This window comes from Aureobasidium melanogenum (assembly GCF_000721775.1).
Source record: "Aureobasidium melanogenum CBS 110374 unplaced genomic scaffold scaffold_3, whole genome shotgun sequence".
Taxonomy (NCBI): Eukaryota; Fungi; Ascomycota; class Dothideomycetes; order Dothideales; family Saccotheciaceae; genus Aureobasidium; species Aureobasidium melanogenum.
In genome coordinates this window covers 757,006-778,136 of record NW_024470055.1, presented here as the reverse complement: position 1 = coordinate 778,136, position 21,131 = coordinate 757,006, and the positions used below count along the sequence as shown (strand labels likewise).

Genomic DNA, 21,131 nt, shown 5'->3' with positions numbered 1-21,131 from the left:
GGCACTGATGATGCTTGTATCTCTAGTTTTGCATCAAGGAGTGGTTGGGGCCCGTCGCCAAGAACAAGTCGGCCGCACCTTCTCATCGCTCTTTCATTGATTCCTACTACGACGACACGAATTTTGCGGGCGGAAGTGGTATGTTCTGCATCAGCTGAACAGCGGCAAGAAAATGATATAAATCACAACATGATACGAACTTAAAGAAGCCTTCTAGAAGTCAGAATACGAGATCCTCCAACGAAAATGCCAAGACTCCACCACCCGCGTCATATCGCCTCGATCGACCCGACAGATTTGTTTCATCAATTCGCAATTCTCTTCTAATCAATTGTTCCCACCGCCTTTAATGCCGCGATACTCACGAATATATAGGGTCATGATGTGTGGATGGGCTAGCGTAGGGGCTAAATTCTGTATAACAATATCTTTTGGGTTGTGATAAAGTCTGTCAATTAATTCTAGAGCCAAAAAAAAAAACAGAAGCGAATATATTGCATCTCAGCAGCCGTTGAGGAACACCGTCTCCTCGGTCCTCTTGCTCGTTCATCAAAGAGCGCCATGTCTAGCCTTGATAATATCGGCAGCCTTCTCAGCAACGGCATAGACAGTAGCTTGCAGATGAGTACCCGGGATGAGTGGCATAATGGAAGCATCGACAATGGTAACCTTCTTGATACCATAAACTTGGAGGCCAGAATCGACGACACCACCAAGATCTCTCGGCATCATAGCACATGATGAAGCAGGATGAGCAAAGGTGGGCAACACAAGACCCGATGCAATCTGCGACTTGAGCTCATCATCAGTCTGGTACTTAGTGCCTGGGGTGAGCTCGACCGGCTCGAAGACAGACAGCGCAGAAGTGTTGTAGATCTGACGAGTGTAGCGAATGCTGGCAAGCAGAAGGTCCATGTCAACGGGGTTCTGAAGACCGTGATAATCGATGATTGGCTCGCCGTAAGGGTTTTTAGGGTTGATGTAAACAGTACCACGGCTGGTAGGCTTCTGAAGAGCAGTGATAGCAAAACCGCCACCCTGGAAAGAGAACTCATACATCGAGGCATTGTCAGAGTTGAACTGTTGAACCTGGATCTTGCGTTGTGCTTCGTAACCAGCAACGAGTTCAGGGTAATCAGAGTATATGGCAGGGAGATAGTCGGCGGCTTCTTGAGAAGCGAGCTTATTTGCGATTGTCTTGTAAGTGTCCGGAGCAATCTTCGAAAGAGGCAAGAACGCAGCACCGTTTCCATGAGCCTGTGTATATGGGCCAGTCTTGTTGGCAACATATTCGTCGTAAGAAGTAGCGTTGAAAGTTGCATTGTTGGTCAAAGAGTTTGTGTTAGGAGTTGTGTCGTTGTTGAAGTTCCACATCAGGTACGCTGCAGGGTGGTCCTGGAAGTTGTTGCCAACACCAGGAAGGTCGACCTTGACTTTGAGACCTGCTTCTTTGAGCACGCTAGCAGGACCTACACCACTGAGTTGCAGAATTTGTGGAGTGTGGATGGCACCAGCGGCGAGAATAAGCTCCATATCGGCGTAAGCAGTGTAGGTCTTACCAGTGTCTCTGTCAAGCAGCTTGACACCTTTGGCTGTCAGAGTAGCGAAGACGATCTCTTGAACTTGTACGCCAGTAACGACCTTGAGGTTGGGACGAGAAGCAATGGGGTCATAGTACGCAGAACGGGCTGAGGATCTTGTCTGATACTTGGGGTCGGTACTGGCAGGAACCCAAAAGTGTCCAGGCTCGCCGAGAGCACCTTCTTGCACCTTGTTGATCTTCATCTCCTCCATGGCATCCCAGAAAGCGGGCATTTCAGGATACTGCCACTCAGGTAGAGAGACTTGGACAGGTCCATTGCCATAAGCCGATAGATCATAAGTGTAGTTGTACTTGTCGAGAGTCTCCTTCTTGTTAGGAGTGAAAGTGCTGCTCTGTTTGCTCAATAAGCCATCTATTGTGACAGTATGGTGACGAGAGACGCACCTTCTTGAAGTAAGTAAGCAAGTTGCTCCAGTCCCAGCCATCATTACCAAGCTCGCCCCAAGCATCATAATCAGGTTGAGTACCACGATCATAGCCCATACCATTCACGATGGAACCGCCTCCAAGGACCTTGCCAGCATAGGCTACGAAAGTTTGGTTTTGAAGATTCTCTTGAGGGGTCGAATTGATCTCGAACATGTCGGGATCATTGTACGCGGTACCATAATAAGGCCACAGAGTTTTGGTTGAGTTGTCATTGTAACCATACTCAAGGACGAGAACAGATTCTGGTCATTGTCAGTCGAGCTTCTTGTCGGCAAAATGAAGCCATACTTTGTGCTTTCTCTGAAAGTCTGTTTGCAACGACCAGACCTGATACACCACCGCCAACAATGATATAGTCGTAAGTCCCAGTGAGAGTCTGTTCGCGAGTGGTGGTACCAAGGACCACGTCAGCCGACAGGAGAAGCACAGAAGAGATGACTGCTGTCAAGCGAGTCAGGGAAGAGAAAACAGGCGCCATGATGTTTCAAAAGGAGTGTATTTGAAGAGAATGAGCCCCTCAGTAGAGGCGTCGAATTCCAGGATGAACCAAAGTACTTATGTCTATTGCTCGAACGTAAAGATCCACAATTTTCATATACTGGCATATCCGCGACTCCTGCCCATGCGAACGAGGGCTTCGGTAAACGAGATCTCTTACATAGATGAAGCTTTGATAGCAGCTATCGGTGTATGAGGTCCGTGGCGATCGCATCGTATATGGCGTAGCTTAGTTGATACTGAGGCAAATGCCCAGTGGATAATCACATGTTGACTGTCGGTCGCCAGGGTACAGTAATTTCGTAGTGCATCCATGTCATTCTTCCGCCTATGAAGGTTTAAGATGGAAGAATATGTTGAGCGATGGCCACGAGAACATGATGATCCTGTTTCGGAAAGAACTTGATGTGGGGAAGCTGTGACCGTTGCCAAGAGCTGACATCTCTCAAGTTTAATATCAGGCAGCAAGCTTGTGCTCTCTTCAACCTTCAGCTTCAAGTGTTCTAACCTCACGATTATCGAGGCTTTAAAGTCGCTACTTCCGTACGGCGAAGGAGCCGTAACACGTGGTGTGACACATCCTCTTGTATGTGGGATGCACGGCCGAAGGAGGCAAGTCCTTTCAAAGTGCCGGGAGCTCTGTTCGTTTGACGAAACCTCCGTCCGAGCTTAGACCAAAGAATGCTTTAGGGCAGTCGATCATTGTTCTCGATTTCTACCGAGACCTCGTTAAGAAGCAACCCATTGACCACAGACACACGTCTCGCAATCGGATGGCGTTCTTTGCTCCAACCATGGCTCGGAGATCGCGTGGTTGCGATGATCCCGCTATGACTTCTTCTTCGGAATGCTTGGTCCCTGCTATGGCCCTATGGGTAGCCGCACACGGCATCGCCGACAGCCATTGCCCTTTTGAAGATGCTGGCTGAGGGCTTGCTGTTTCGAAGGATGGTTAAGCGAGCCACCCGGTAGCCTCGTCCGCCAGACGAGATCTCGGATCTTGTAAGTTCTCAAGCGGTATGTCTGGAAAGGGCCATAACTCGGGTCGATCAATCGCTTTGACAAGGGTGTTGTGGTGGCCAATGACTACAAGAACCCTGACAAGCCTACATCTCATTAATTTACCTGGTATCTTTGCCAAGTGCAAACTCAGGGCAGCTTGTTGGTTTCGAACAAATCACCAAACCATTTGGTCTGGACTTGGTCACAAAGCCTCTATGCCGTCGCTGAGTTGATTCTGTGACCTTTTCTCGAGCCCTCTCGTTGTCCAGATCGCACCTTCGACGGCCATGGAAAGCCGGCAGAATGCGATTGTTGTTCCGGAAGTCATATTCGCCATTCTTTCTGGATCCATCGTATTCTGGAGAGTAATCAACAATGTGGTCTTGAAGAGGTTGTTTAGGCTCGCAGACCTGCTCATATTTCTGGCTTTGGTAATAAATGTGTAATGCTCCAAATCTCCCAAAGGCTGACGTCTCGTAGGTGAGCAACCTGGTAGCCTTGTCATGTAGTTCGCTGTCGACACAATATGGCTTGGGAAGACACATCTATGATCCATCTATCACACCTGAAATGCTCGAGACATGTTTGCGATGGATTTGGATTGGAGAAGCGACAAATCTGATTGCGATGCTCTTTGCCAAACTCAGCATTGCTTCTTTCCTCTTATACTTGGACTTCGCACCTGGATACAAGATAGCCATGTGGATCACAGTTGGTATTGTTCTTGTCTGCAATGGGGCTGTCGCTTTGACGTCGATCTTTGGATCTTGTGATCCGATATCCCTGAACTGGGACATGAAGCAGCCAGGCCAGTGTTGGGACCCTGTCATAAATAAGATCTGTACTTACGTTCAGAGTGGTATGGATGCCCAGATACTGCGGTTCAAATGATTGGCTAACTGTCTCCAGGCTCCAACATCGTGACTGATATATTGTATACATCGGTGCCGATCTTCTACCTCTCGACTGTCAAATTGGGTGCAAACGTTCAGTGGGGACTGCGTATTGTTCTGCTGTTTGGCTTGATGTATGTTCTTTGATTGCGTTCGGCCGAACATAACACTGACTGATTAGTGCGACGGTCTGCTCGATCGTGAAGATTGCAGTTGCTGGAAAAATGTTCAACACGCATGACGCTACATGTATGTTTCTGGCAGAGAAGCTATAGTAACATGCTGACAAACTCAACAGGGGACGCCGTCGACTTGTCTATATGGAGCACAGCAGAGGTCAACGTGTGCATAATTGCGGCCTGCCTACCTCCCCTCAGAAGCCAATTCGACTCTTTCTTGAGACGCTTCTTCGGTCTGGCATTCTCACGATCCACAAACCGCAGTCGTCCGACTTACGGCTCGCATTCGATTGCACTCCAAACACAAAGCAAGTCTCATCGAACAATCATCGAGGTCGAAGCCCAAGACTTTGGAAGCGAACGTTCCATCCTTCCACCTGATGATGTAGAAGACGGAATTATAAGAAAGACCCGACAGGTGCAGGTCAAATACGAAGAGCACGGACGAGATGGAACATATTCGCCGGAACTATACGCTGGTCCAGGTCGACAGTAAACATTTCGGAGACGGAAGCTGGGCATTCCCGAAATTCTATACCATCGTTCAAACATGCAATGAACCCTTTCACAAACGGCTTTTAACCAGCCTCATTACCTGTAACCGTTTTGCGGAGATGACATGCGGGCATAGAAATGACGACTTGACCGGCGAACTCGCAATTTCTAGGTCAAAAATCGATTCGAGATGATCAGTAAAGGTAAGAAGTACTTTGTTGATATTTCTATCAGGATATATACATTATTTGTTGGGGATATAGGTCGTAGCCAAGTATAAGCACCAAGACCTCAAGGTTTCTTTTGATGATGCGGCTGTTTCACAACACATGTGCCGTATGATGCGTACGACCCTGGCAAAACGTCTGACGTGCAGCAACGTTTCTCGGCGGACTTAACGGTCGAATATTGCCAAAGTGATCGGCAGTAACATTATTGCCCAAAACAACCCGAATTGTGTATGGCGTCTGCGACATTTCGTTGATCTGTATTGCGTGGCTCTGAGGCCAAAGATCCGTGGCTATCAAGATTTGGGAATCTGTGGTGTATGCCGGAATGGCCACTCATGGCGAGATGTCTCGCCGTGGCGCTTGTTTTGGTGTAGAAGTAGAGGCTTGGAGAGACAAGTCATCGTATCCTCCTTCACTCGACTTCAGGTTCGACCTTCTTCTCGTCGAGGAAGGCCTCGCGCTCGTGCTGAGCCTCAATATCTTGTTCGTCCTGTGCAGGAGTCTTTCTGAAGAGTCTGGAGACGCCGTTCCAGCATGCGGAAACGACGGGGGCGATGAGGTAGAAAACGATCGTGCTGAGAGCGACTGCGGTAGTCAAAGCAGCGATGATGGCGGTCGAATAGATAAGACGCATGACGAAGGACTCGGTAGCATGTCCGAAGAGCGGAAGGCCGAAGAAGACAAAAGTGACGTGGAAACCGCTAAGCATTGCGGACATGAAGATGGAGGCGGTATTCTCTTTTGAAGGCACGTCTGATTCTTCATCTTCGACTTGAACACCCTTGGGGTCCATGGCAGCACCGAAGCCATAGCAGACCATGAATGAGAAGGCGGTGATGATGCCGATAGAGAGCAGAAGCTCAGCAGCACCCCAGATAAGGGTCATGGCGAGGTTGAAGATAGGCATCTCGTTGTTGTAGGCAGGAAGAGCGTCGATGGTGTGGGAATACATGTTGGGTGGGTGGAGAAATATATGCTTCTGTCGGATGTTCGTATGATGTGACAAGGTGTGGCCGACGTTGGAATGTTAAACAACAGACAAAGGAATGTGAGGTCCAAGGTTTATGGAAAGAGAATGAACGTGGACAAGAAGTACACAAGTACGAGCTGATCGGCGACGCTTTCAGGTAGTATACCAATAGTTACTTATTGATTCCCATGGCGGGAATGACGGTCTTATATCAGCCAGCCACGCCGTTGGTACATCGTTGTATTGTCTCTGCCAGGAGAGCTTCAGCCGTTGCACGTTTGAACAGTTTCAACAGGGGGAAATTGTTTTTCTCATAATCCATGTCGTCGAAAGACTGAAATAGAGTGAGTGATCCACTTGAGCCGGAGCACCAGGATAAGACTGCTTCCGAGTCAAATGTTCTCAAGTCATCAAGAAAAGATGTATCTATACTCGAGTACAAGTGGGCTTCTCTTGAGTCGAGGCGTTGACGGCTGAAATCTGGGCGCCGAATATGCGGGGAAATACTTGGCTTGGCAGCTCGATGAGGAAAACGGTCCGTGCAAACTGCCATCCACTTCCGCTTCCACAACGGATGCATTTGAGCTTGTCAATGGACGCAGCTGAGCCTGTCAGTTTTCTGATTTCGGTCATCTGCGTTGTGGCATTTCGCAATCTCACTGTTGCCAGCTTTCGTCAGCTGTTTCCTGACTCTCATCAGCCTTGGATGGTATATTGGCCTCTATCATGACTGCAGTCTTCTGCTCAGCATGATGTTATGGACGAATGGTAAAGAATCGATCAACACGCAGCACGTCACCATCCAGACAGTAACGGCTTACACGAGGTGAGACTGTGGGGGATAGCGATTTGGTTCATTCCTATCAGTGAACAGCCATGACCTTAACGATATGTCACGAGCAATGACAGTCTGATGAACCGCTGGAGTTCGACCTTTAGATGATAATCTGATAAGCCAAAAGAAACAGGCAGGTTAGATGTAAGATGAGTCGAAACATCGTCGAGCAATTTCAGAACGACCAACGTTGAGATCAAATTGCACGTCGTACGTCCACGAAGCACATCATGCGGGTTGTACCTGGACCTGTGTGATCTCCACGCCGTTGGAAATATCGAACGAACACATTTAAAAATCTGCTTCCCGACACCCGTTTTCCGCCACGAACGGCCACGGCCGTCCGGCATTTATCTCGTTGTACTTCTCAATGCTTCTCGTGCATATCTGCATATCCGTCAGAGAGTGACATCAAGTCGTTCTTTGTCTCTGCACGCATACGACAATAATGGTACTATCTGTTGAACAAAGTCAACTTGTTTGCAGTTTGTCCGGCGCCTTTATGCTATATCAAATCATGTTTCGCTCATGTCCGAATATATCAGCTGAGATCGAGCATTTTCCAGAAAGAGGTTTAACCAACACAGCTGAGTCAGGTGCCAAGTCGAAACCGCCAACAGCGACTATATATCAACGTGGCTCTGTGCCACACAGCCTATGAACGCCTGCAGACCGTTGTACACGAGGTATTTGAGGCGTTGCAAATAGGTAGACCCTGTTAGCACCAACAATCATTGGCAGGATTGTTGTGGTAATCTTTTCCCCTCATGTGCTAAAATACTAACACATGCGGATACAGAAATTGCCAAGACTATCAAGATACAGGATGACGTCCGATGAGAAGCTGCAATTTACTAGCTCTCTGTGGATGCACATCTGCTCCCAGAAACAGTTGTGCACTTCTATAGTCTACTTTCTGCGTCAACTGGAGTATAAAGAAAGTTAGAGGCCTTGGCACACGGGGAGGTTGGGGTCGATATCGTTCCAGCACGGATATCGACATGCGATCAAACTCACAACAGACATCTGTCCATCGTTTCCGCTGATAGACCGCTCGGACTTGTGCTTCTGTCTGTATAAAGCTACCATGCTGAAGCCAGTGGTGATTTCTTCTACCGAACGACACCAGTTTGAGCTTGGTGCGAGCCTCATAGATGGAGCCAAGTACATGGTATAATCACATCATTCGAACAGCACGGATATCTGTTCAATGTCTTTCACAAGCATCGCAAAGCTACATACTATTATACGAAAACGGAGCTGCTAGATGTACTGCAAGCTCTCGAAACACGAGATATTCACGAATACCTGCTTGGATCTTCGTATGATTGGGAAAAAACCCCGGAGACCGCACTTGCAGGTTCTAGAGAAAACCCGAGGGTCGAGTCATGGCGGACAACGATCGGTTGTCACCACCCCTCACCCACTTCCGATGATGATCATCCCTGAGGGCTGCCGTCCTCTCTCGCAAGACCACTTTTGTGGAATATGTCAGTACTATAGTCCTTGACTGTCAATAAAGTTGTTCTCAGTCGTTAACACAACATGTGTTGATATATACAACTGACACCTGAGGAAGACAAGGCATTTTCGGAAGAGGGAAAGTTCATGTGCGGAACACAGCCGCCAACCCTCCTGCCACCCCGCAACCTGTCAACCCCGCCTCAGTCGATCTTCTCTATAATGAGGAGCAAGTACTTGCCAAGTATGTAGCTGCCTCAGAAAAAGAGGAGTCAGCTATGTTTTCTGGTGTCAAGGAGGATTGCCGGCTGAACCGGAGCAAGAGTATCCGTTGAGGGGAAGTAGAATATAAGGACCCTCATGTTCTCCAGTTATGAAAACACACCATAACACTTTTTCACACCTTGAACAACCATTGCAATCATGTCGACTATTGAGACTGTGAACTTGGAGGAGACGACGCCAATCATCCCTAAGACCTGCAAGGCTGGAGTGGTCGTAAATTCTGGCCCTGACTTTAGCGTATGTTGTCCAATGCTCTCCATCACGAGCCATACTAACAAAACGATCTCAGATTGAGGTTCAAGATGTACCTGTGCCTGAGATTGGACCTGAGGACGTGCTCATCAAACTTAATGTCACCGGTCTATGCATGTCTGACGTTCACTTCATGATGGAAGACTGGGGCATGCCACCCATGTAAGCTTTGTCGAATTCATGATAGGAGGGCAGATACTAATCAGCAACAGGTCCCAATTTGGCACCAAGTGTGCCGGCCACGAAGGCGCAGGCGTCATCGTCAAGGTTGGAGAAAGAGTCAGGAATCTCAAGGTTGGGCAAAGAGCAGGACTCAAACCCATCCAAGATGTCTGCCACACATGCGAATACTGCAAGTCTGGTAGGGAAACATACTGTCTTGGTGTCGTAATGACTGGTCTCCACATTGATGGTACGTTGGCGTTTTCTGCATTTTTGTTCGAGCACATTCGCTGATATGTCGAAAGGCTCTTACAAGCAGTACATCGTTTCTCCTGAACGCTACACTTCGCTCATCCCTGACGCTGTTCCGGATGAGATCGCTGGGCCCATCATGTGCTCTGGTAGCACTGCATACACATCCATCAAGGAGTCCGGTCTTCGCCCTGGCCAATGGGCCGTCTTCCCTGGTGGCGGCGGTGGTGTCGGTATGCAGGCTGTTCAACTGGCTATTGCCATGGGTCTCCGAGCTATCGTCGTCGATACTGGAGCCGAGAGAAAAGATGCATGCCTGAAGTTTGGCGCAGACGAGTTCATCGATTTCAAGGAGGTCGAGAATCCTGTCGAAAAAGTTTTGGAAGTCACTGGTGGTGGCGCTCATGCCGTTTTTGTGACTGGTAAGCATAGTGGTCTGACTTTGGGATTCGTACTGACATAGTCATACAGCTGTTCAAGCATACCCTACCGCACAAGGTTACCTTGGTCATAGAGCGGGTGCTCAAGTCATGTGCATCGGGTTGCCACCTGCCGGCAAGTACAACATGGATGTCAACCCATCAACTCTTGCCTTCCGCAACCAGTCCGTCAAGGGCACACTCGTCGCTGGCATGGCTGATGTGGACGAGACGATGGACTTTGCTCGCCGAGGTATGACAACATCTGTTGCAGAACTACTCAACAAGCACTAATGGGACTGGTAGGAAAACTTCGTCTTGAGCCCACGGTCGTTGGTCTTTCGAAGTTCAACGAGTCTGTGCAGAAGTTGAAGAACGGACAAGTCGCTGGGTATGTTTCCATGGTCCCACCTTACTCCGACGTTTTGCTGACTGATAGTGACTAGTCGAATTGTCGTCGATTTTAACAAGGAGTGATAACGTGTACGTGTTGGTTACTGGATTGGAGATTTTGGCCACTACTATTGGTAGTAGTTAGGTTTTGGTGTTGCGCAAAGACGCAGCGTTCACGGTCTTGTTTTGTATGACTGTCAAGTAAGCATTCGAAATCAAAAACATCCCCCCTCAAGCGATGACCTCGAACAACAATGTTGAAAGTCAGATAAAAGTGACATATCTGTGGCAAGACCTTTGAGCAAACTGGTATCAAGCTTCCGACGCGGTTGGAGGAATCTGATGTTCGCTCCTGTCAAGGGATCGCAGTACCTTTGGCACCGGAGTTGTCTGATCCTCCGAAAGATCGTTGAAAGTCTGCAACAAGCCATAGAGGAGGAGAATCGGAAGCAGGCACCGATAGGTACAATCTACTGAGAAATGATGCTCTGAGCAGACTATATTAACATATTAGCAGAAATACTAGACTTCAGACAGTTCGTTTAAGAGCTCCACAGCCGATGAGCGGATGCAAGGCATAGGTTTCATCGCAGGAGCATCTAAAGTAGACGACCCGACAGACTGCGACACAGACATGCGTAGATCGTGATTGTACGGGTTGAATCGTTGCTGGGCTTGTTATTTAGACATTGTTTGTTGGTCGTCCTCGTAGTATAACATCGTATAGAAACACGAAGACTGTCCATCGCACGTTACTTTTATATAGGTTTGCAAGTAGAACTTGACACCAGCAAGGTTAAGAGGCATTTTGACAAACCAGGAAATCGTATACAACAACTCGCAGACGAAGGCTGGAAAGAACGGCTGGTCGCGGTGCTGAGGAAGTCGCGCCAAGACGATCGCGCCTCACAAATTGGGAAATTTTGCGGCGTGAAAACCAGGTATTATTTGGTCATACACAACCAGTCCATACAATTTATAGAATGGCCGAACAAAAGACTCCTGCCGGCAAGGTTCACGCTGTCATTGACTACGAAGATCGCTATGTGCAGCCCTTAATACTGGCTGCCCTCAAGGCGCGCATGCCGGCCGACGTCTTGGTCTTGACGCACAACATTTCAGACGTACCTGCTTCGGATGCAAAGTTATTACAATGGAAGCAATACGAATCTCTGGATCTGGACCATGTGATGGAGAATTCTCAGACAAGCTTGATGAATTCATACATCATCAGAAAAGCTCTCATCAGAAAGCATTACCTGTCTACCACTGTATCCCATTGGTTGACCAAGAACCCCGAATCTTGTCTGCGAAAGAATGTCAAGCCCAGTGTTGAATTTGAGTTGGACTTTGCTGAATTCCTGGATGATGCTTTGGTCGAGGCTTTTGAACTTAGAGAAAGCTTCGAGCAAAATGAAGGACTTGAAGACTCGGAGAAGCAATGGTGGATCCTGAAACCTGGAATGAGCGATCGTGGACAGGGAATTCGTCTTTTCAACTCTGAAGAGGACTTGACTGCGATTTTTGAGTCTTGGGAGGAAGACAGCGATGACGAGGAAGCTGAGCTCTCCGGTGACGAAGACGAACAAAAGGTAGACGATGAGGAGGATGAAGGTAATGGCTTGATCACATCTCAACTCCGACACTTTATCGCACAGCCATACATCCACCCGCCTCTGTTGCTTCCAAGTCCTTTCGCCTCGGCAAACCGCAAATTCCACATTCGCACCTATGTTTTGGCAGTAGGAGCCTTGAAGGTCTTCGTTTACAAGCCTATGCTTGCTCTGTTTGCTGGCAAGACATACACTGCTCCTTGGGAGAGTGAAGACCCCAACGAAGAACTTGCAAGTCACCTCACAAACACATGTATGCAAACTGGAGAACGCGAAGGAAGCGTGCACGCTTTCTGGTCCTTGCCTGACGATGTTCCTGGCTTGCCGTCTGACTGGAAGCAAAACACTTTCGACCAGATCTGTAAGATTACCGGCGAAGTATTCGAGGGAGCCGCCAGGGGCATGATGGTCCACTTCCAACCTTTGCCCAATGCTTTTGAACTCTTTGGTGTCGATTTCATGCTGGATGCAGAAGGAACTCCCTACCTGCTCGAGATCAATGCTTTCCCTGACTTTGCTCAGACTGGAGATGAGCTCAACAGTATTGTACAGGGACTCTTTGAGGAGGTAGTCGATGTGGCCATCAAGCCTTTCTTCGGCCTGGCGACAGAAGAGGAGTCGGCATCGCAAAGAGAGCGCATGGCTTTGGCACTGGATATCGACTTGGGCAGGAACTAAGAAGAATCCATTCGGGAATCAAAAGTTGATCCACCTTGTCATAACAGTCAACATCAGAGAGCGGCCCAGTCGCTGCTCTCGAAGGAGCATGTTATATCAGTCGGCACTCTGCCTCTTGTCAACTGCATCGAATTTTTACAGGAAAGCTCGGTTGGGAAGCGATTCTTCTGTACGGACCGTCGCTCTTCGAGGCCCCTGGCCGTCGCTTCTGGAAGCCTTGTGAGCTGGCCTCTCGATGCCTTTCGAACTGACCCCCCCGATGCCTAGTGATGCTGCTTCTCAACGCCTCGTGCTGTTGTTCTCCGATACTTCGTGTCTCGTCGTGTCATACTGTCGTGCTGTCTGACAAACAATCGCATTCTTGTCGACTGAAATGCTTCCGCACCCCGTACCGTCGCGCCGGAGCACCTCTGATCGTTACTCACTCGTCGAAATCTTGTGATGCTGCTCTCCAAAGCACGACATCATCATTTGTCCACTATCACTCTCAGTTTCCACACTCTCACACCATTGTAGCCTATATAGATACAAGCCACCAGCCTTAAAGTCTTCCATCAACTTACCCCTTTGAATCTGAGATCTAATCATGGCCCACAACTCGACCAAAGCCAAGGCAGACACCCAACAATTGTAAGCTCTCAGTAGATCAATCTCAGCACAAATCACGCTGACCATTTGTACAGTCTGACAGACTCTGATTTCTTCGACAATGTTGCGCTCTGCGACGTTCAAGTCCACTTCTCAGGCACCTATATTCACGCCCACAAGTATCAACTCGCAAAATACTCCCCCTGGTTCTTTCAAGCTTTTACCAGCGCATTCCCTGTAAGTCCCTCTCCTGAAATCCATCAGCCAAGATCCTCACTCACACAAGCACAGGTGGCCACCAGCAACACTATCGACCTCGGCTCCGACGACTCCCCTTGCCTAGTCTTCTCCCTACTCCGCCACATCTACTCCCTCTCCTACCTCGAAATCCTCTACGACCCCAGCAACCACTTCCCTCAAATCCCCAGCACATCAACCTACAACTTCCACCTCTCCTACAACCTCGAAATCTTTATCTTGGCGGATAAATACGATGTGCCTTCCTTACGCACTCTCGCCGTTTCTGTATTCATGCAAGAACTTCCCAACACTTTGGTCGATGTGGTATTGGGAGATGTGTGTCAGAGGATCTTTGGGATTGTATGTGCAGATCGCACATTACAGGAAAGACTCCTCGAGTTTGTTTTCAAGAAAATCAGGTTTTTGGTGCTCCATAATAATGATTTTATGGACAGACTATTCAGAAAGGAGTTGTTCGGTAAGGGAGTGACGAGGAAGGTACTTAAGGCAATATTGGCGATTAGGGGATGGGATAGAAATAGGATTTTGAGGAGACAGCATCAAAGAGCCGTCGAGTTGGCTAGGTCACTAGGCGTGAGAGTGGCTTATTAGGGTAGAGAGAATGAGAATCGACTCGGGAGCATAATATATGTGTGTTCGATAATGGGGTCGATGTCGATGACTGCCTATCCCGATATCCAAAACTCTGCTTTTTGATGACTGTATTCAGTACTCTATAGATGATTAGTTGCAAGGCTGTGAAGCTATATTGGTCTTATATTGATTGTGGCCTTGTAGACGACATGGCATTATATAGCCTCTAGTAAAAACTCCCTTGCGTAAACTCAGAAACGTAAAAGTCCCCCTTTGCTTTCAACCAGAAGTCACACGAATGCCCCCTTACTTGTGCAAACTACATATATTCCCGACATCGTTGTTGCCTCTCGAATTGCCATCAAAATGCATGAAGAGTTATACAAGAGACAAGAGACCAGTGAAGGCTGAGACAGAGACACTCTCTCACTGGACACAGTATGGAATTTGCAAACGACTTTGCATTTCTATAGATGGAAAATGTAATATATCTCACCTAGGAGAAGTCATTCCGACCAGGACCGGGTAGTTGTTTGGAGTGATACTTCTCCCACAGCGATGTTGCAAAATTTGAGGCTATAAAAACGCACGATACTGTTCGAATCAGGGCCGTGTTTAGTAGGAGCTAACGAGATATCATATTTCAGTGGACATCGTTGCTATTCGGTAGACTATCTTGCATTTTCATAGCAGTATATTATCACAGGTGTTCACATGGAGAGACTAAATCATGATTGAGAAGAGTGACTTGTGATTGCGTTGCAGCATATTTTTATCTAGTAAACCCAACCTGTCCTCGTTAAAACCCTGGGGGAAAAAGAGTGACAGGGCTATGACTCCTCAGGTTTTCTGGCCATGTCAGACAAAGTCTCCAAGTCGCGCGAGATTGTGGTTGTCGACTGCGACGACGATGTTGCTGGTGATGTGGTCGACGACGATGTTGATGATGTGGATGACAACAGTGTTGATGATGTTGTTGTTGTGGTCGACGCTGAAGTGGATGGAGGTGAAGTGTATGAAGAGGAAGTGGACGACGACAAAGTGGTCGAAGCCAGCGTTGAGGTGGGCGGACCGACATTTAGATAGTCCAGGATTCCGTCGATTTCGACTTGTCTGCATGGCATCAAGTAAAGATATGCTGGACGCTGATTGGTATGGCCACAGCGCCAAGCCATTTCGGCACGCAATCTATCTTGTGCTATTCTTTCCCAGCTCCATTTTGTTACTACTTCGCAGAGATCTTCAGCTGAGGGTCGGAAGCGGCGTAGACCCCAGGCCTCCTTTAATCGCGAGACGGGGTATCCTGTCAGGGTAGCAAACTCGTTGAACGTGCGGAGTCTGCGAGCGTTGACATACGAAGAAACGCGACGACAAAAGACAGTGATTTCGACCAGCTGCTCTTGAAGGTACGCGTAGTCATCGAGAGACAATTCGTATGGACAGCAGTTGACTAGACGGTCGAGTCTTTGGTAAACTCGAACAGCTCCATCGAGTAGACTTGTTTCTAGAGTCAGTGCTAGGCCGATTTCATGGCGGGATAGCCAAGTAAGGTAGCGCTGGAGACAGACCTCAAGATTCTGGTAGCGAGGAGACTCGAGAACATCGGTGCTCAGCTCCTGTTGGGTTTGGGTGAAGACAGACATGATGTGATATGGTGTTGATGGTATGATGGTGATGGTCGAAGTGCTGAGTGGCAGGTTGTTTGCTAGAGCTTGAAGTGTCGAGAGTTGGAGATGTTTGTGCTGAAGAGGAGAGAGAAAAGTCGAAACACGCTGGGGATTTTGTAGAAGCGTGCTTTGGTTTAGGCAGAAATTATCTCTCTCGTGGTCTCGCGGGCGTTGTCGATTGGAAGACTTTTTTTGAGGTTGACGGTTCGTGATGCGTAGTCGACGCAAACTTGCTCGTGTGTGATTTCATGTTTCCTGATTGGAAGATATGGCATCTTGATCATTTCAGAGCACGACCTCGAGTAGAGCCTCTGACAGTACCTCTACCGATGCCGCTGCCAGCTCTTGAAATGCCTCGTCCTCGACCACCTTGACCGCCGACGCCAACATATCCCGGAGTTGATGTCGAGGGTTGCCTGGTCAAGCGACTGGATGCAGTGCCAACCCTACCCCTGAGTTTTGAGCCGCGAGTCGCAGGTGGTGGAGCAGCCTTCTTTCTCTCTTCTTCCTCGGCACGTCTGATGGCAGCCTCTTTCCTGGCTTGTTCTTCGGCAGCACGTCTTTCGGCTTGTTGTTGGCGCACGAATGACTCGTTCTCGATGTCTTGCAAATCTTGAGTCGCGCCTTGCCAGTTTGGATTCAGGAGCAGACGTTGGTTGTGTTCGGTTTGGGAGAGGATGCGTGTCCAAGTATCGAGAAGAGTCGAGGCCGAATGCACAGTGCGATTGACATTCTACCAAGTGTTAGCCAGAGAAGAAATAGTGTATAGAGGGTTCATGCGTACATCCATATTGCCCTTTGCTTTCTCCAGACTCGTCACGACATCTTCAATGACTTTGTTAATCTGTCGCACACTGTCCAACTCTTTGCGCAAAGCAGCCTCACGCGATTCTGACGTCTCTGGTCGAGGAGCGCTGGGCTTGGAAGGGGTGGGGCCCAGATCGATGTCCATGTCGTAGTCAATGTCTCCGTCGTCGTAGGGAATGTCGTCGTATTCTTGGTCCACGTCGTCATTCAGGCGCAATGCGCCTACATCTGGAGGGTGCGACATGTCTGCCTTGAGAAAGTCACGATGTTGCGAAGGCGCAATTGAGAATTAATTGGTATGGGCCAAACCAAGGTGTTTGATTGCTTGTTTGCACTGTCAATGTTTACTCGGCTTCTTTCTGCCAACTACCAGAGTCGATTGTTTCAGGACTAGGCCAATGGGAAGTATACCATCCATTGGCTCTCTTCTACTGATAGGGGTAGTATTTTGTTCTCCCTGTTCCTCCTTCTTCCTTTTTCCTGTCTTCAATTATCTGTCCATAGCATCTTGTAGCATTGAGATAATAACAAAGACGCGGAACAAGCCACTGTGCACGGACCAGGTATACCGGTCCCCTGCCACTTCCCAGCCACGGCGTTTCTGACGAACGAAGTCGCAAGTCAATGCCAGGGATATCGTGACATCCGCCCTTGCACAACTGCACAACCTCTCCACCTCATTCCCATCCTACTTGACTTGTTTACCATAACCAAGCTCTGTTTGTATACAATACACCGCCTGCGCCCACCGCTTCTTGGATACACACATCGCTATACACATCAGTACTACGCGCCTGTCAACAACTCGCGCCCATCTCGTGTTCCCGCGCGTTCGACCTTGTTGACTCCCAAAACCAAAAGTCGCAAGCTTGCCATAGAGTCAGGGTCATCGTCAGGACGATACATTCGTCCGCAAACGACAATTGAGTCGACCCGCTTTGGCGCTTCCGTTTGTTGTCGTCGAAAAGACACGTCCAGCTTTCACTCTCACACCTGCCGCCATGATGAGAGACGCAACAACTCCTCCACCTCCCTCGTCGCGACTGCGCACTCCTCCGGCTCCCAAACACGGCGCTGGCTACCACTCATACCACCCCTACGAGCCTAGAAGGTCCCAGAGAGTTCACCGCCTGCACAACACCCACGACAAGCTCTCTCAATCCTCATCGTCGTCGTCGTCGTCGTCGCGCAAGTCGACTCTCCAGCGCACCACATCATCGCAAACCCTCTCGCCTCCCTCGTCTCCTGTCGCCGAGCCATCAAGACCACAACAAACACCTGCCAGACCTACGCCTGTCCGCCAGTCGCTCTTCACACGCAACAGACCCTCCAACACCCCCAACGTCAACCCCTTGTTTGACATCTTCGCTCCTCAACCACAACTTCCCACTCCGTCGTCCATGCTGCCCACCCCCAAGATGACCCCTCGCAAGTGCGACGCAAACGCCATGCAGTCCACCGCTCGCATTCTCAACTTCAAGCCTGTCACCGACCAGCCCGCCAAATCCACTCCTCGCAAGAAGACCAAGTCGCGTCTCACCCTTGACGACGATGACGATGTTCACGACGAAGTCAAGGTCTTTACCGACGTTCAGGACCGTGTGCCTACCGTGGACCGCACCGAAGACAACCCCTTCATTGGCCCCAGAAAGACCAGAGCTCGCACCCGCGCCCAGACTGCTCCCTCAACCTCAATCGACGTCGACATGGAGGACGCCCACGCTGACGATGATGAGGGCATTCTCTACGTCTTCCGCGGCAAGAAGATCTTCCGTCGCTTCGAGAAGTCTACCGATGAGCCCGCCAACTCGGATGCCTCTACCAGCTCAACCAAAAGCTTGAAGCGCCAGGCTGGTGTTGTTGCTTCCCGCCCCTTGACACGCTCATCCTACAAGCCTCGTCTTCTCTGGCCAACCGCTAACAGCGATGGCGACGCTGACGAGGAGGCTCTGACCGACATTGATGAGGATAACGTCCCTTCTGCTGAGTCGGCTTCCTTCGAATCTGCTCTTCAGCCGACAAAGACTCCTTCCAAGAAGGCCGTCGGCCACCCCGCCACTCCCCCTTCGTCTCACCGCCAGTCTCGCTCTGCCGCTCAGCAGATTGCCATCTTCGCCGACCCTCACAACGAGCTCAATCGTGCTCTCGCTTCACCATCCGTCACTCCCCAACCCCAGAAGGTCAGCGCTGGCCCTCTCTTCTCCAACTGGCCTCGCAGCAAGAACGCCGATGAGAAGGCTGTTCGTGGTGAGAAGCGTCACCGTTCTACAATGTCAGAGCCTGATATGCCCACCAAGCGCACTCGCTCCAGCCTTTTCACTTCCGACCGCCCTTGAGCATGCATTCGAGCCTCATTGTTTTTGCTCAACTTGACTTCTTCGACTCATCGTCCTTTCTTTTCATTTGTCTTCGACTGTTTCTACTGCGAGCATGACGCAAAAAGCGTAGGGATACTGGGAGTTTATGGTTTCAATCAAAGGAGGTCTGATGTTCTCTTACATCCTGTCTCTTCTGCATGGTTTCATGGCGTTCACAAGAACTTCGCATGGCATTTTCTACATCCTGCATCCTTCTGCATAACACATGGTTATCGAAGAGGAGGATGTTTTTTCTTGTTCACCGCTATGTTCTTTCTGCTTTTTCTCAGATGTCCATCAACTCTCCTTCGTCGAATGAGAGGTTTAGATAGTCTACCAGACCGATCCTGTACTATACCCTGCCCCAACAAGGCATACAGAGATCTCGTGTCATGAAATGAAATGAAATACACAATTGTGTCAACATATAACATTGTTGCCCCTGTCTTGCTGTTATTTGTGAAGATTCAGAATGGTATCAAGAAGGTAGGGAGCGTCAACTGAAAGACATGATCTTGTCGGTTCTCCATGGACGTCCCTTAATCACTGTCAAGTTTGTGCGATTTATAGTTGGGTAAACTGCCCTATGTTGTCTGGGAGTGGGGAATAACCTTTCGTTAGTATCATGATACAAGTAAGTCGACTACGAGCTGAACACAAGAGCAACATTCAGTGGATACTCCCTACTTTTTGAATAATTCTATGCAATTTGATAGCTCATCATCTACTCTTGTGTCAAGTACAAGATGAGATGAAAGTAGAGATGAGCTGTTATTTCTAGAAGTCACCAGGGGGTACTGTGGGTTTTGGCTTGGGTATCGAGATCATTGAGAAGCTTCACTATCTTCGAGCTTGTTGAAATATCTGCTGTACTGGTTTTGAGCTCAGTTTTTCGTCTCTGCATTCCTTTTCTGTTGGATCACATTGATATAACGTCAAGACGGCGTTTGCGAGAGCGTTCGTACGCGAGAGAGCCGGGCGGCTCAAAGCCGGTGACGACAGGAGACTGTTGAAGTTCTTGTCTGTGCATTAGAGGTGTGGGCGCCGGCAAGTGGTTGTTACTGGGGCCTGCAATGTCCGATCCATAGTAGTTTACGACCTGATTGTTGACGGGCATCGCGGCGGAGGTAGGTGCTTGTTGGGCAAATGACACTGGAGCTTCCCACATATTGCCGCTCGATCCCGTATTCCAAGTCCTTGCTTGGGGTTGTGACATCGCGGGAGGAGCAGAGCCGATGACTGGATCGAGATCGGCGAGCAAAAGTCGAGCGTAAGGACTGTTTTGTCCTATATCGGGAAATGTATGAGTAGGACAAGGCTGAGGACAGGCACTGCCGTATCCATGTGTTGCGATCTGCCAAAACCTCATTTGTTCAGGCCTGAGACCATCCACTGGCACTTGATGCGGTCTTGAGGTGGAGATCAGTGGAGGCAGGCTAGAAAGCTGTTGTATCTCATTCACAGCCCCATTCACGATGTTGCTGGCCTGCATGTCGACTTGTTCATACGCGAGCATCGGATCGTACTCTAGCGCTTGATTCCAAAATACTCGATCGAATGACTCCGACGCAGCACCAGGTCCAAGCGGCATGGACGAGAAATTCGATGAGCCAGTGAACAGAGCCGGAGCAGAAACTGATGGTCCTGGCGCATAGCTATCCATTGTCGGTACTTGAGGTCCTGCATGTGCCCATCCAGGAACAACCGGAGTTGGGGCTTCCTCTTCTTCTCTTGCGGTTGTTCGCGTCGGGGATCTCTCCACCATCGGAGCTGGTGGACTGATATCGTGATCATCATCATCATCATCTTTTTCTTTTTCTTCTTCATCATCATCAGAAAAAGAGAAAGAAGCAAACACCCCTGCCCTAGACATCCAAGACGGTTTTGCAGCAATCTCCGGAAGTTCTTTTTTGTCCAAGTGAGGCCTTCGTAAAGGCAGCTTTGGAGGCATGTTGATCGTTGATCCAATACCGAGTATAAGATCTGTTTCTGGTCATGCCGCGTGTGATCTGGTGGTGAGAACCAAAAGTTCAAGAGCTTCCAGTGTAACAGTCCTGTGAGATGAGAAGAAAGTTGACGTCGGACATGATTTGTAGTTTGAGTATGAGTCGAAGAACGATGACTAGATGCAAGAAAATTCGAGTGGTAGACCTGATAGTTTATACTAGAAGAACAGTCTTGACTCATATTGTGAGACCGATGGGATGCCTCGCGTGGATAATGTACTCT

The 21,131-nt window shown here is 49.0% G+C and overlaps 10 protein-coding genes across 10 annotated transcripts; 5 read left to right on the top strand and 5 right to left on the bottom strand.

The window, feature by feature from the left end:
• Positions 1-549: 549 nt before the first annotated feature.
• Positions 550-2,510, bottom strand: M437DRAFT_63394 (choline dehydrogenase-like protein; the record flags this gene model as incomplete). The annotated part of the gene is made up of 3 exons (XM_041024247.1): positions 550-1,935; positions 1,988-2,274; positions 2,321-2,510. 3 exons carry the CDS (start codon positions 2,508-2,510, stop codon positions 550-552), a joined length of 1,863 nt encoding a protein of 620 aa, XP_040882873.1.
• A 1,309-nt stretch (positions 2,511-3,819) lies between these two features.
• M437DRAFT_41184 (uncharacterized protein) lies at positions 3,820-5,100 on the top strand (the record flags this gene model as incomplete). Its single annotated transcript, XM_041020335.1, has 5 exons — positions 3,820-3,963; positions 4,013-4,391; positions 4,442-4,559; positions 4,607-4,674; positions 4,724-5,100. 5 exons carry the CDS (start codon positions 3,820-3,822, stop codon positions 5,098-5,100), a joined length of 1,086 nt encoding a protein of 361 aa, XP_040882872.1.
• Positions 5,101-5,741: 641 nt separating this feature from the next.
• Positions 5,742-6,281, bottom strand: M437DRAFT_63391 (uncharacterized protein; the record flags this gene model as incomplete). The annotated part of the gene is made up of 1 exon (XM_041024246.1): positions 5,742-6,281. One exon carries the CDS (start codon positions 6,279-6,281, stop codon positions 5,742-5,744), a length of 540 nt encoding a protein of 179 aa, XP_040882871.1.
• A 2,737-nt stretch (positions 6,282-9,018) lies between these two features.
• On the top strand, positions 9,019-10,442 carry M437DRAFT_63390 (alcohol dehydrogenase; the record flags this gene model as incomplete). Its single annotated transcript, XM_041024245.1, has 7 exons — positions 9,019-9,117; positions 9,170-9,294; positions 9,345-9,544; positions 9,600-9,968; positions 10,018-10,218; positions 10,272-10,356; positions 10,412-10,442. 7 exons carry the CDS (start codon positions 9,019-9,021, stop codon positions 10,440-10,442), a joined length of 1,110 nt encoding a protein of 369 aa, XP_040882870.1.
• Positions 10,443-11,341: 899 nt separating this feature from the next.
• On the top strand, positions 11,342-12,649 carry M437DRAFT_40765 (TTL-domain-containing protein; the record flags this gene model as incomplete). Its single annotated transcript, XM_041020247.1, has 1 exon — positions 11,342-12,649. The coding sequence occupies one exon, from the start codon at positions 11,342-11,344 to the stop codon at positions 12,647-12,649; it is 1,308 nt and encodes a 435-aa protein (XP_040882869.1).
• Positions 12,650-13,235: 586 nt separating this feature from the next.
• On the top strand, positions 13,236-13,959 carry M437DRAFT_81694 (uncharacterized protein; the record flags this gene model as incomplete). The annotated part of the gene is made up of 4 exons (XM_041027602.1): positions 13,236-13,279; positions 13,333-13,474; positions 13,529-13,837; positions 13,933-13,959. 4 exons carry the CDS (start codon positions 13,236-13,238, stop codon positions 13,957-13,959), a joined length of 522 nt encoding a protein of 173 aa, XP_040882868.1.
• A 942-nt stretch (positions 13,960-14,901) lies between these two features.
• On the bottom strand, positions 14,902-15,714 carry M437DRAFT_81693 (uncharacterized protein; the record flags this gene model as incomplete). The annotated part of the gene is made up of 1 exon (XM_041027601.1): positions 14,902-15,714. The coding sequence occupies one exon, from the start codon at positions 15,712-15,714 to the stop codon at positions 14,902-14,904; it is 813 nt and encodes a 270-aa protein (XP_040882867.1).
• A 304-nt stretch (positions 15,715-16,018) lies between these two features.
• On the bottom strand, positions 16,019-16,789 carry M437DRAFT_72700 (uncharacterized protein; the record flags this gene model as incomplete). Its single annotated transcript, XM_041025897.1, has 2 exons — positions 16,019-16,471; positions 16,523-16,789. The coding sequence occupies 2 exons, from the start codon at positions 16,787-16,789 to the stop codon at positions 16,019-16,021; spliced, it is 720 nt and encodes a 239-aa protein (XP_040882866.1).
• Positions 16,790-17,546: 757 nt separating this feature from the next.
• Positions 17,547-18,881, top strand: M437DRAFT_81691 (uncharacterized protein; the record flags this gene model as incomplete). The annotated part of the gene is made up of 1 exon (XM_041027600.1): positions 17,547-18,881. The coding sequence occupies one exon, from the start codon at positions 17,547-17,549 to the stop codon at positions 18,879-18,881; it is 1,335 nt and encodes a 444-aa protein (XP_040882865.1).
• A 940-nt stretch (positions 18,882-19,821) lies between these two features.
• M437DRAFT_63385 (uncharacterized protein) lies at positions 19,822-20,853 on the bottom strand (the record flags this gene model as incomplete). The annotated part of the gene is made up of 1 exon (XM_041024244.1): positions 19,822-20,853. One exon carries the CDS (start codon positions 20,851-20,853, stop codon positions 19,822-19,824), a length of 1,032 nt encoding a protein of 343 aa, XP_040882864.1.
• Positions 20,854-21,131: the final 278 nt, after the last annotated feature.